The sequence below is a fragment of the Doryrhamphus excisus genome, linkage group LG20 (genome assembly GCF_037039965.1).
Source record: "Doryrhamphus excisus strain RoL-2023G ecotype Guam linkage group LG20, RoL_Dexc_Guam_v1.1, whole genome shotgun sequence".
Classification (NCBI taxonomy): Eukaryota; Metazoa; Chordata; class Actinopteri; order Syngnathiformes; family Syngnathidae; genus Doryrhamphus; species Doryrhamphus excisus.
This window is the reverse complement of record NC_136376.1, coordinates 12,815,608-12,830,000: the sequence shown is the minus strand read 5'-3', so window position 1 is coordinate 12,830,000 and position 14,393 is coordinate 12,815,608. Positions and strand designations below refer to the sequence as shown.

General features: G+C 39.3%; 2 protein-coding genes across 2 annotated transcripts in view; one reads left to right on the top strand and one right to left on the bottom strand.

Moving 5' to 3' along the window:
* The window catches only part of tm9sf3 (transmembrane 9 superfamily member 3), a 25,468-nt gene extending 17,783 nt beyond the window's left edge, over window positions 1-7,685 (top strand). Inside the window, exons 10-15 of the mRNA XM_058058006.2 lie at window positions 1,054-1,193; window positions 1,404-1,472; window positions 1,546-1,692; window positions 1,763-1,846; window positions 1,943-2,019; window positions 6,795-7,685. Of these exons, the coding sequence (XP_057913989.2) occupies window positions 1,054-1,193; window positions 1,404-1,472; window positions 1,546-1,692; window positions 1,763-1,846; window positions 1,943-2,019; window positions 6,795-6,862 (585 nt within the window). The 3' untranslated portion in view covers window positions 6,863-7,685. The remainder of the gene's footprint in view (window positions 1-1,053; window positions 1,194-1,403; window positions 1,473-1,545; window positions 1,693-1,762; window positions 1,847-1,942; window positions 2,020-6,794) is intronic.
* Window positions 6,794-14,299, bottom strand: prdx3 (peroxiredoxin 3). Its single transcript, XM_058058015.2, has 7 exons — window positions 14,213-14,299; window positions 13,633-13,723; window positions 13,270-13,411; window positions 12,699-12,834; window positions 12,474-12,577; window positions 8,521-8,686; window positions 6,794-8,427 (listed from the first exon to the last, which is right to left on the bottom strand). The coding sequence occupies exons 1-7, from the start codon at window positions 14,282-14,284 to the stop codon at window positions 8,377-8,379; spliced, it is 762 nt and encodes a 253-aa protein (XP_057913998.1). The 5' UTR covers window positions 14,285-14,299; the 3' UTR covers window positions 6,794-8,376.
* Window positions 14,300-14,393: the final 94 nt, after the last annotated feature.

Genomic DNA, 14,393 nt, shown 5'->3' with positions numbered 1-14,393 from the left:
CTTCTTCCATTTTCTAATGATAGCTCCAACAGTGGACCTTTTTTCACCAAGCTGCTTGGTAATTGCTCCGTAGCCCTTTCCAGCCTTGTGGAGGTGTACAATTTTGTCTCTGGTGTCTTTGGACAGCTCTTTGGTCTTCGCCATGTTACAAGTTAAAGTCTTACTGATTGTATGGGGTGGACAGGTGTCTTTATGCAGCTAACGACCTCAAACAGGTGCATCTGATTCAGGATGATACATGGAGTGCAGGTGGACTTCTAATGGGCAGACTAACAGGTCTTTCAGGGTCAGAATTCTAGATGATACACAGGTGTTCAAATACTTATTTGCAGCTGTATCACACAAATAAATTGTTAAAAAATCATGCATTGTGATTTCTGGATTTTTCTTTTTAGTTTATCTCTCTCACAGTGGACATGCACCTACGATGAAAATTTCAGACCCCTCCATGATTTCTAAGTGGGAGAAATAGCAAAATAGCAGGGTGTTCAAATACTTATTTTCTTCACTGTATATGTGTGTGTATATATATATATATATATATATATGTGTGTGTGTATATATATATGTGTGTGTATATATATATATATGTGTGTGTGTATATATATGTGTGTATATATATGTGTGTGTATATATGTGTGTGTATATATATATGTGTGTGTGTATATATATGTGTGTATATATATATGTATATGTGTGTATATATATGTGTATATATGTGTGTATATATATGTGTATATATGTATGTATATGTGTGTGTATATATGTATGTGTATATATGTATGTATATGTGTGTGTGTACGTACGTGTACACACGTGTGTGTGTGTGTGTGTACGTACGTATGTGTGTGTGTGTTTACGCAAACACGTGTGTGTATACGTGTATGTGTACACACGTGTGTACGTACGTACGTGTACACGTGTGTGTGTGTGTGTGTGTGTGTGTGTGTGTGTGTGTACACAAGTTGACAAAAAACTGGAGATCTGTGGACCGTATCTCCAGAGTGTTTATTGTCATGTCTCTTGAATGAAGACATAAATGTCTGTCCACAGGTGGCGGTTTGCTGCATTTGCTTCTTTGTCATTCTACCACTAAACCTTGTGGGAACAATTTTGGGGAGAAACCTTTCTGGTCAGCCAAACTTCCCATGCCGGGTAAATGCTGTGCCAAGGCCAATCCCTGAGAAGAAATGGTAAGTGTGCGAGATAACGTGCATTATGATGTGCCACTGACTAGGAAGGGAAGTGACCGTTCCGTTTTTTATTAATGTTTACAACCGTCCAGCAATCACTCAGTTTACTCAAAGGAAATAAGTAACTTTGCAATTTTCCAGTATACCAGTATATTCCTTCTTTTTACTTCAAACACAATAAACTATGTGTGGGAATTCTTGTGCTGTCAGGTTTATGGAGCCAGCCGTCATTGTGTGCCTCGGTGGAATTCTTCCTTTTGGCTCCATTTTCATTGAAATGTAAGGGGACGTCCTGAGAGAAATTACATTATTAGGTTCATCTTAACAGAATGGGACTTCCCTCCCTTAACAGGTACTTCATCTTCACATCATTCTGGGCCTACAAAATCTATTACGTATACGGCTTCATGATGCTGGTCCTGGTGATCCTTTGCATTGTGACGGTGTGCGTCACCATTGTGTGCACGTACTTCCTGCTCAATGCTGAAGACTACAGATGGTAAGTAACTTTTGGTTTCTGGTCGTTCTTTTTAATACAAAACATAACATTGCATGTTTCTCCCTTCCAGGCAATGGACAAGCTTTCTTTCTGCTGCATCCACCGCAGTTTATGTTTACATGTATTCTTTTTACTACTATTTCTTCAAAACTAAGTGAGTTCCAGTTTTGGGATAATTTTGATTCATACAAAACATTTTTGTAAAAAAATACAATTATTCCAATGTTTTTGTTCTTTTGGTGTATTTCAGGATGTATGGGCTTTTCCAGACGTCATTCTACTTTGGTTACATGGCTGTGTTCAGCACTGCTCTTGGAATCATGTGTGGTCAGTACGCTTACTGTTCGTCCTTTTAGTTTAAGGACTCCTTTTAAAAATTATTGTTGGCAACATCTTAAGTTATGAATCTATGTTTTCTCTCAAAACTGTCATCTATTTAACAATACATACAACCACACACAGTATCTTAAAGAAGTTATCATAAATTCTGGTGTATAAACCGCACCCAGTAAATTTAGAGGAAAAAACAGATTTGTACATAAGCCACACATGTCCACATTATAAAATGGTGCACACAAGTCTGTGAAGACCAGGTAGCCCTTTATTTCACGAGAGACTATCATGACCTATGGAAAAAAACTCACATGAGCTTGTTAAACCTATAGGTAATTGCAATATAACAGTCTTGACTAATTGTGTCTTACAAAGAACTATAAACTCATCACACATTAACTGAACACTCGAATGGTGTACCCAAGAAATATACAAACAACTACCAATACAAGTTTACAAATGAAAGGAGTAAAGTTTTCTTATAATGCATTGCATGTGAGCAAAGCAATTAGTTGGAGGACAAGCAGCATAGAAATGGATGGATGGTGCTGCAATGCCTCTGTCAACCAGAGGGGGCCCAAATGCATTATGTTATGTATTGTGTTGGTTTTCTTTAATTTTAAACTCATTTTGGTACTTGTTTGAATATTTCTTAGGTATATCTTTTGAATGTCAAGTTGCTGTGTGATGATGTTAGCATCTTTGTAAGATGACACCATGACTCAAATTGTTACATGGAGTGGCACAGTATTTAAACAATTACAACTATTGTTGTATTTTGAAGTAAAGGAGGTTCTATAAGATTGGAACTTAGCCACAAATTTGCAGTGCCTATGTATAGGCCGCTATATACATGAAATAGCATCTCCCCACCTCTTGCTCCCTCAACTCGTCAGTTGGGATAGCCCTGCAACCCTAATGAGGATAATCGGCATAGAAATGGATGGATAGACACCGGAAATTATGGTATAATAGATCCAACCAATATTTTCAAAAGTAACAAAGAAAATTAAAATGCATCTAATTTTACCTATAATTGGAATAGTAATTTAGAATATATACCAAAAGTCTTTAGCAATAAAACATGCTAATGTCTTTCAAATATTGGAAAAAAAACTGAGCATTTTAGCTCGGTTTGCACAAGCACCTCACACATCTCTTAGTAATATTGCCTAACTCCACAGGAACATTTCAAGTCTGTGCTGGTGTACCAATATGTAATCGCCATTGCAAAGCAGCAATGCTAGTCAGGTATTGAATTGCAGGGGGACCCGATGATGTCATTGTCTAATTTCAATAATCAATCAATGGGTTTGATGCAAAACTCTGATCAGAGCAAAGATTTTCAAAAACTCTTGACATGGTGTGTGTGTGTGTGTGTGTGTGTGTGTGTGGAGACAGGTAAAATGTGTTTTTTTTGGTTTGTGTCATAAATATGCAACATTATCTCTTAAACCTTAAATAACAAAACATGACATTATTGACTTCCAGGTGTTGGTTTCATTTTGTGGGCTGGTAAACTCGTGAGCCATATATAACATGCATGGGCAATGTAAAAAAAATATATATACAGTTATGTTCATAATAATAGCAGTGAGTTTTTAAAAAGGTTAGTAAACCTCCAAAATTCTACAACTGAATTTTATTCTAATGCACACAAATGTATTGGGGACATTGCACATTCTATTCAGAGCCAGAAAATTTGAAAAAAGTAATTGAATTTGATGATATTCAAGACATTGTTCGGACGAGGACCATTCTTTGATTAAGAAGATGGTAAAAGAGGGGAAAACCTTTGATGGGCTGTTCAGCTAAATGATATCAAATGCTTTAAAATGGCAGCCAAAACCAGAAAGATGAGGAAGAAAAACGACTGTTCGAATGGATCGGAGAATAACCAAAATGGGAAAAGCTCAGCCAATGATCAGCTCCAGGAGGATCAAAGAACATCTAAGGTTGCCTGTGAGTACTGTAACAATCAGACGACGTATATGTGAAGCCAAGCTACCAGCAAGAAGCCCCCACAATGTCCCATTGTTAAATAAATGACATGTGCTGAAGCGGTTACATTTGCCAAAGAACACATTGACTGGCCTAAAAAGAAATGGCGCAATATTTTGTGGTCTGAGAGCAAGATTGTTCTTTTTGAGTCAAAGGGCCACAGACTAGGGATCGACCGTTATGTTTTTTTTGGGCCGATACCCATTTTTTTCCATCACCCTTAGCCGATGTCGATATTTGTGGCTGATACTGCTTTTGCTCCCGCAATTTACATGAAAAAATGACAATGATAACAAATATTACAGGTCTCAAGTTTAAACAAATATTTATTGAAATGTAAACACGGAACACAGTAGGATTCAGCTTTCTTAAAACACACATTTAAACGGCAATATCAACTTTAAAAGGAATAAATATTCAACCAATGTGCAAAACATTTGTGTCGTTGTTTTATCTAGCATTGATGTAATGACTGCTCCTCCGCAGTGAGACGCACACCCTCTGCCTCCACACACAAACACATCACACTGACACAATTTAGTACCATATATAAAACATTTCTCTCATCATTAAAGTTTGTGTTGTGCACGCTAAAGACTTCTGATAGCAGACACGGCTGCACCAAATCATTCTGTGTGTGTGCGTGCGGAGAGAGCGCACACACATAACACGACACACATTTAACCTCAGCCCGACGTTGGCTGAATGAAAGTCCTACAAACACCACGGGACTGAATTGCCAACATTGACATTAAAGCGGTGTTGGTAACAGCTGTACATTTTAGCCTCCAACTACATCAACAGCTCCCTAATTCCAACGGTAGGCACTTTTAAAGATGAAGCATTCAGCAGCATTCCTGTTTTTCAGACCCACAAACTAATCATATTTTCATGCACGTATATTGCATGCACTTGGCGTTCATGTTTCCTATTTCAAAGCAGGTGGCAATATTTCAACTGAGTTTAACTGTTAGAGGCTAAAAGTTGAAAACGTACCCTTGTTGGTGATTCACCACTCTTACAACGACTGCGTGTGGTTGCAGGGTCCTCCAGCAACACAAAGCTGCCTAGCGGATGCCTGTCTGTAAATCATGTGGCGGAAAAATACATCAGCGAACCCACGCGCGTATCTGCCGATTAATTCAAGTAACAAACGCAAATATCGGCCGTCCTTACCACAGACAGTTTGTCAGACGACCTGCAAACACTGAAGTCAAGCCACAGTACACAGTGAAGATGGTGAAGCATGGTGGTACAAGCATCATGATATGGGGATGTTTCTCGTACTGTGGTGTTGGTCCTATTTATTGCATACCAGGGATCATGGATCAGTTTGAGTACATCAGAATATTGGAAGAAGTCATGTTGCCGTATGCTGAGGAGGAAATGCCCTTGAAATGGATGTTTCAACAAGACAATGACCCCAAACACACCAGCAAGCGAGCAAAATGGTTCCAGACAAACAAAATTCAAGTAATGGTGTGGCGAGCACAATCCCCAGACCTTCATCCCATAGAAAACTTGTGGGCTGCCATAAAAAAATGCTGTTCATGAGGCAAAACCAAGAAATGCTGAGGAATTGTGGAACGGAGTACAATTGTCCTGGACTGCAATACCTGTTGACCGGGGCCAGAAGTTGGTAGACTCCATGCAGCACAGATGTGAAGCAGTTATCAGAAACCGTGGTTATGCAACTAAATATTAGTTTATGATTCTCAGGAAAGTTGAATATTCACACATTTCTTAGTTTATACAGTACAATTTTGAGTTTGTACATAAAGATGTCAACACTGCTATTTTTTCAACATATTTCTTGACTTTCTGTAAAATCATCAAATTCAATTACTTTTCCAACTTTTTGGCTTTTGAATAAAATGTGCAGTGTCCCCAATGCATTTGTGTGAGAATTATAATTAATTTAGAATAAATTTTAAACCTTTTTAAACACTGCTATTATTATGAGCATAACTGTAGATATTCATTGTATTTTAGGTGTATGCAGATTTTTAAAATGATGTACACATGACACAGTGTGGGCCATAACTTTCCATACATGGAAAAAAAATTAGTCATTCACGTTGGACAACCATTTTCCTTCATTTTAAGTAGAGCTACAAAATGCAAAATCAAGAAGGGTGGTTGTGACAAAAAGCACTTTATGAAAAAGTCATTTATTGAAAACAACAATTAATTAATTGTCATGCCGTTGGAAGCCATCTGGACCGTCAAGGTTCCGTTTGTTCTCATCATATGGACAGCCAATTGGATCCACCGGCTCAATGCAAATGTCATTTTTTGGGGTCTACCATTTGACTTTTGTTTCGACCTTTCCAAAAATGTAGAATAAGTGTCTCCCTGCGTCCAAACTCAGCAGCAATGGCACGCTGTGAGTGAGGCCTTGCTTATGCAGCTCGGTGATCCGACCACATTCAAGAAGAGAAATCTGTGTTAATGCCTAACAGAAAATTAGAATTTTTAGCAGATTTTGGCTTTTATAGCCTGTAGTCTTAAACTTTTCATCAGGTGAAAAACAACCCATTTCAGTTTATGGTGGCCTGCAGCTTTTTTTTACTGGCCTCAGCACATTGTAGAAAAAAACAGCAAATTTACAAAATTAATAAATACAGAGAAATACTAAAGTGGTTCCCCACATCCTTTGAGTTTCACTATGCTGTGTGGCCGTCAGTGGAAAAGGTTTGGACATTCCTGCCCTATACGGAGTATGTGTTGTCATTTGTGACTATCATTGACTGAAAGTGTGTTTGCAGGTGCGGTTGGATACATGGGAACAAGTGCCTTTGTGAGGAAGATCTACACAAATGTGAAAATAGACTAAAGCGGCACCAAAACGGTGCAGCGTCATGATCATGGAATTGCTGGCGTGTATCCTGGAAGACGGGCCAGCACACGACATTCTTAGGGGTTTTTTTTTCTTGCAAAGATTGCGAGAATCTCACTTTGTACAATGTAGTTTTCCATTTTCTGAATGAATTCCAACTCTGCAGCACCAAAGTGAACAGACGCAAAAGTTTTTATTATTAGCCGCTTTCACATAAAGGAACGTTGGGGGCAAATGTATAAGGCTTACATGGCTTCTCTTCCAACCCAGTCCCACCTGAGACCAGACGACATACATGTTTGTGGATGGATGGATAGTGCAGCTCTCTTCAGTGAAGAGGCCTAAGTATGTTTGTTCTATTGTGTCAGAATACTGGGGAGTTGGCTTGAGTTTGACTTGATTTCTATTTTATATCTTTGAAGTCGGCTCACAGTAACGTTAGTACAGAGTGCAGTACTTTGTTCCCATTTATTTCCACTGCAAATAAAGTATTGTAACTTGAGTCAATCCCCCACTTTGGCGGTTCAAAATTTTCTCGTTAAAGTAGCGATCCATCTATTTAAAATGGAAGTCCTGCTGTACTGTGCAGTCCAGAACCAGGACCAGATCGGCAGACTTTTAAATGGACATTTGATGTGATCCTATTTACCTGGGTTTAGTCTTGTTTTCTTAATGTTTGGGTTTGAATGAAGTCTACATGTAAAGATAATATATGTATTGGGGGTGTGTATATAACCTTAAATGTACCTTTAGCTGTAGATCCCAAATGTATTTTCGTTGTACAGATTTACTACAGGGTGTATTTTTTTTTTATGATAATGAATCAGCTAAAAAAAAAAACAAAAGGTATGTTTTGTTTGGTGCTTGTGGCGGGGCTGATGGCACGGTCTCATCTTGCCTGAAATTGCATGACGTTTTGACCGAACCATCAACTAATCAAGTTCATTGGCTGGGGGCATCAGGCTCACAATGTAAGGATACATTGTGGAGGCTGGCTGGCCTGCTCAGACTCCCCTATTGATTTGTATTTTATTTAAAGCTTTAAAAAGACTCAGCATCTTGTAAGCCATTTCCTTCACTATGTTGCAAATGTGCAACGTCCTGTGTGAATTTCTGAACAGACATATTGTACAAAGATCAAGAACACTTGACTAGATGTTTTCGTAACCACACACGACAGAGTCTTTAAGTCGTTATTTCCCTCCCAGATTATATGTAAATACAGTACCTTCTCCACTTGTCCTGCCTTTTCATTAATAGTTCTTCCCCAATGAAGTTGATTTTGGCACCTCATGTTGTGTACCAATGAATCTGCATATTAACTTGTTGTAAAAAGAGGAAATAAACATGTACAGGGCTTGGTGTGTGAGCTTAAGCCTTTTGTCTTAGTACATAAAACAGACCAACAGGTGTAGCTCATTAACACTATTTCCATTTATGTTTTATTTACCTGTTTTCATGCATCAAATTAAATGAACTTTCAATCTGTATGGATTTATAGTGCTTTCCAATCAGTTAACTTTGTCAAAGTACTCTTTAGATCCTTCAGGGGTTGGCTTGATCTGAAAAGCAGAGCAGAAATATTTGACTTTTTCAATTCAGGGTGTCTCAGCGGGATTAGTTTACACAGATGGACTGCAATACTGTCCACTCACTGTTGGTGACTTGGGCGTCCAGCTGGCTGGACACACCTCGCCGTGGGTTTCCACGAACTGGAAAGCTTTCACAAGACGAAGTGTCTCTTCAACACTACGACCCACTGGCAGGTCGTTGACACTCATGTGCTTCACTATACCGTTTGGATCGATTATAAACAGGCCCCTGAAAGAAAGTTAGACATACTCAAATGGTGGAGGATTTCATGACATGAATGTAAATGTAACTAACTGGAAAACTAGTTTTAAGGTTTGTGTTCACCCCCACTTGTGTTATGCAAATATTCATACGTATATACTAGTCCTTCGGAAAAAAACAGCATATTGTGATAAAGTTCATTATTTTCTGTAATATTAGACTTTCATATGTTTTAGATTCATTACACACAATTGAAGTAGTTCAAGCCTTTTATTGTTTTAATATTAATGATTTTGGCAAAAAAGTAAAAAAAAAATAGCATATTCCATCTGACCAAGTGTTTTTCATATAAAGAAAGTCAACCTTCAAATAATTGTTCAGTTATGCACTCAATACTTGGTCAGGAATCCTCTTTCAGAAATGATCAATACGGCGTGGCATGGAGGCAATCAGCCTGTGGCACTGCTGAGGTGTTATGGAGGCCCAGGATGCTTCGATAGCAGCCTTAAAGCTCATCCACAGTGTTGGGTCTAGTGACTCTCTCTGCACAATATCCCACAGATTCTCTATGGGGTTCAGGTCAGGGGAGTTGGCAGGCCAATTGAGCACAGTAATACCATGGTCAGTAAACCATTTACCTGTGGTTTTGGCACAGAGTAGGTGCCAGGGTTGTGCTGAAAAATGAAATCTTCATTTCCATAAAGCTTTTCAGCAGATGGAAGCATGAAGTGCTCCAAAATCTCCTGATAGCTGGTTGCCTTGACCCTGCCCTTGATAAAACACAGTGGACCACCACCACCAGCTGACATGGCACCCCACCATCACTGGACTTCAGGCATTTTGGCATGTCCTTCTCCCCAGTCTTCCTCCAGACTCCGGCACCTTGATTTCCGAATGACATGCAAAATGTGCTCACATCCGAAAAAAGTACTTTGGACCACTGAGCAACAGTCCAGTGCTGCTTCTCTGTAGCCCAGGTCAGGCGCTTTTGCCGATGTTTCTGGCTCAAAAGTGGCTTTGACCTGGGGAATGGGGCACCTGTAGCCCATTTCCTGCTCACGCCTGTGCACGGTGTCCCGGGATGTTTCTACCCCAGACTTAGTCCACTGCCTCCGCTGGTCCCCCAAGGTCTGGAATCGGCCCTTCTCCACAATCTTCCTCAGGGTCCGGTCACCTCTTCTGGTTGTGTAGCGTTTTCTGCCACACTTTCTCCTTCCAACAGACACACTGAGGTGCCTCGATGCAGCACTCTGGGAACAGCCTATTTGCTCAGAAATTTCTTTCTGTGTCTTACCCTCTTGCTTGAGGGTGTCAATGATGGCTTTCTGGACAGCAGTCAGGTCGGCAGTCCTACTCATGATTGCTGTTTTGCGTAATGAACCAGGCTGGGAGGTTTTAAAAGCCTCAGAAATCTTTTGCAGGTGTGTCGAGTTAATTAGTTGATTTAGATGATTAGTTTAGTAGCTCATTTAGAGTACCTTTTCATGATATGCACATTTTTTAGATCAGTATTTTTGGTTTTTCTTTACTTTTTTGCCACAATCATCAACATTAAAACAATAAAAGGCTTGAACTACTTTGGTTGTGTGTAATGAATCTAAAATATATGAAAGTCTAATGTTTATCAGTTCATTACAGAAAATTATGAACTTTATCACAATATACAATTTTTTTGAGAAGGACTAGTATATATAAAATCCCATCTATTTCGACAAGTGCAGCGTTAGTGTTCAGTCATGCCTTGTTTATTGTTTTATCATGGTTAATTGGTTCCAGACCCTACTATGATAAGTGAATTAAGGCAAAGTATGAGTTATTTTCTTAGAGCAGAGAACACCTGTTTATGGCCCAAATAGTGTTTTTAACATTAGCCCTCTAGACATGAAATAGCATCCCTATAGTCATCTTTACATATTTTCCCCAAAATAGTAGATGTAATAACAGAAAATAAGCCACGTAAGACATAAATAAGATCATTTAGACTCACACGTGAGCATTGGGAGAGTTCCTTGTTACTTCCTGCTGTGGTTATTGTCTCATCAGTGTACGAGTGTTACCTGGTGACCAGTGCAGAAAACTTGCAAGTCACGACATGTACTTGATTGAGTCTGCTGACTACCTTATAATTATATGTTTGTTAATTTAGCAATTTTTATGATTTGAAAGACCTCTTATAAGCCACATTCAACCATAAAACAGTCCAATTTATAATATAATTTACAAAAATCATGAGAGTAACACCGCAACATTTGAAGTGATGACTTCCTATGTAAAAAGTGGATAAAGTCCACAATGAGGAGCCATGCAGTGGACAAACCCAGCTCATTTTAGCATTACAGTAACAGACACAAGAAATGATATAGTGCCAGTAGTGCTTACTAAACGGTAGTGGTGTGGAAGCCGGGCCTTCAAAGCGTGTGTCGAGTAATCGAGTGGGCACTTCCATGAAGCGTGTACCGAGGCTTGATTCACTGGGGGGAGGGGCCGCAATTGATGACGCCCGAAGCCTCGCTGCCTGGCTGTACCACGTGACGGATTCGGGAAAAGGTTCAGAATTGGCAGTGATGTTTGTCACTCAGCGATATAAACCCCACAGGCTTAGACATTAAAATGTGGGGTTTTGTAGTGAGAGTCAGCCAGTTGGGCATGTGGATAGTGTTTGTCGATGGTTTGGAGGGTTTGGTTAGTACGTTAGTTTGGAGTTCAGAGACAGAAGATATGGAGCCAGCTAGAAAGAGGAAAATTTCTCCTATGTGGGAACATTTTGACTTGATCAGTCCGAATAAGTAAGCCAAATCCAACACTATTAAGAGATTGTATGTTTGCATTTCAAAACCTGTATTTTCACTGTTTGCCATTGTCATTGAGAGGTGAAGTGCTTATTGTGTTTTAAGGAGTTGGGGTACAATACCTCATCCATGTTCAAGTGCCTTTCACGAACATAAAGATGAAACTGGACCTTCACCCATCCACAGTAAGGTTAACAGTACTACATTACTATATTAATATATTAGTATTACTAACACAACTTGAGTTCATTGTGCAAATGAAAGATCACACGTTTTTATCAGCCACAAGAAAACAAGAGGATGAGGCCCTTGTTGACATGGATGTCAAAGATACACAACCCTAAAGCATAGTGGAGCTGTTGTATCAAAAAAGAGGAATCGCATCAAACCAAAAATTATTAATGAATAAAAATCAATTAAATCTCCCATATTCTGTCCAAGTTACACAAGGATACATCTTTCTAGTTACACAAGCACTTTCCCTGAACCCATGCCAGCTAGGTGACATAAAACCATGATGAAGCTAGCCATAATCACATGATACATGGCATTTATGGACAAGAAAACATTCAGTATTTTATATATACTGTATATTTTATCTTGTACTTTGTAGATTAATTGTTTGGCTATTCAATTTTTTGTAGTACATAATCAGTTCCAAGAGCCAAAACAGATCAGCATTCAATGCATCACACATGAAGATACAGCCACCTGTAATTGTATCCAAGGCCAGCAGGTGGTTTCGTGTGCACATGACGCTTCAAGAAATGAATCCATTCTCGAGCCAGTTGACTGAAATGGTTCAAAGCCTCATGGGGCTTCATCTCGCCATCACTACTAAACGGTCTAAATTGCAGCCTTCAGCACTAGAATTTGGGCAACACATGTTTGTGCACACCACAGTGGGACCTCTGAGATGCATGTATTGCTGGAAAATAGTACCATATGGGACTTTGAATGTATAGCTTTAGTTTAAATTTAGACATCGCACAGTGAAAGTGCTGCTGAAAATGTGTCTTTCGCACCTTAGGGCTATGCCTGGGCCCTCCAGCAGCACACCATAGTCTCTTGAAATCTGCTTGTTGAGGTCAGACAGCAGAGGAATGTGAATGTTGCCCAAGCCTCCAGCCTGCCAGACCAAAAAAAAAACAATCAATACAACAGACCACAATGCAGGCACATTTGATGCAACATTTATTTACTGAAATGTTCCAGCTGATTGATGAATTGTGCATCCCAAAGAAGTATACCTTGCGAGCAATGTTGGTCCATGCCAGGTGTGTGAAGTGTGAGTCTACAGACGCACCCACTACCTCACAGTTGATGTCATGGAACTCACTGGCCTTGTCGCTGAAGGAAATGATCTCAGTAGGGCACACAAAGGTGCTGCAATAGAAAACAAGTCCTATGAGAAGCTTTTCGACACCCTTACATTTGTAGTGAACTATTTATAGAAATCTAATCCAATATAAGGAACCTCTGGGGTCAAACTAATTGTTCAGATAGGTTGGTTGACTTCCGATTTGTGTGGTTTTCCAAAAATATTTTTGGCAGCTTTGTGTTGTAGGTCACTGTTTCTCAATCTTTTTGTCAAGTACTCCTTTAATCATATGTGTAGACAATTGTCCAAAAGTATATAACACAACTGAATCACTGATGTCAGTGGCAAAGAATATTAATATTAGTGTGATTAATGTCAACATTACCATTTTTTCATCATCTTGTGTTTTTTTGTAGTTTTCTTCTTTAATTGTATATGTATTATAATACATAATGGCATAGAAAATTTGTCATATTTTTATTAGGGATGTTGGCACTCACAAATCCAGTGGGTAGAAGAAGAGGACTAAGTATTTCCCCTTGAAATCAGCGAGGCTCATCTCCTTGAAGTCCCCATTGTAGACCGCTGTTGCTTTGAAAGTTGGAGCAGGTTGGGTGACAGCAGCGATCCACCTGCAAGAGCCTGACAGGACCAAGCATCAGAAACCACACTCTACCTTTGTTTGTGCAACATTGGTTTTCATTCATTTATTTAGGACAAAGTTTTGCATAACCACAAATAGATTGCAGTCTTGTGGGAAGTGACTATATTTCAGGTTTGCTCTAATAAGCACCATTGATGACATTCCTCCAATAATGAAACTAAGGCTATTCAGACATGCTTGTGTCAGCTTTAGTACATACTGCTTGAGAAGCAGGCCCGCTGGGTTGCAGGAGTAGATATAATGCGTCCAGCTGCAGACCCTCCATTTTGGCAGGCTGCCGCAGCTCTTGCCTGGAGGATAATATGAAAACATTAAAAAATGAAATTAGCAGAAAATAGAAAAACAAAAACATGTATATTTCATACATTTACACTCTTACAAAAGACAACAGTCATTTTTTTCCCTTCTCCTAACACAGTGAGCCGAATTGATGACAGCTCAATTGGGTCACATCTGACCACATCGCATATGTATCTGTCATCCCACGTTTTGTATATCATTTCGGTTTCATAAGGTGGGAAACTTACTAACACTTTAACAGGGTATGAGTGCGATACCTGAGCCAGTAACAAAAATGAACTCCAGTCCACTTTAATGCGGAACTGAGTTTGCTCCCCCGAGTTCACCGGACGCTCAAGGTGCGTCACGCAGCGTGCCTTTCACGTTCGACATATTTGCCAATAATAGACCTGCCAATAAGGTTCGCCAATACATAACACTGTTGTGTTATGATAACACACTGGAAACGAATTAAAACGTTGTGTAAAGTTGTGACTCACAGACGTCCTGAGGAGTCTTCCAATGGTGGCTGCCATTTTGGATGATGTCAGAGAAGGTTGGTTGAAGCGCATTCATACGTCATATAATACTGCAACACGCCTCATATTATACTTTAATACTTTAATTTGTGCGATAATATAATTGTGCGATTTGGATTTATGTGTATTAGTCAAATGAACC

What these genes read in the sequence shown, in the direction of transcription:
- prdx3 (XM_058058015.2), bottom strand. Translation starts at nt 14,284, where the DNA reads ATGCGCTTCAACCAACCTTCTCTGACATCATCCAAAATGGCAGCCACC. An exon ending in GCGGGCCTGCTTCTCAAGCA is followed by an intron (nt 13,412 to 13,632) that starts GTATGTACTAAA and finishes TGGTCCTGTCAG; the next exon opens with GCTCTTGCAGGTGGATCGCT. An exon ending in GGACCAACATTGCTCGCAAG is followed by an intron (nt 12,578 to 12,698) that starts GTATACTTCTTT and finishes TTGGTCTGGCAG; the next exon opens with GCTGGAGGCTTGGGCAACAT.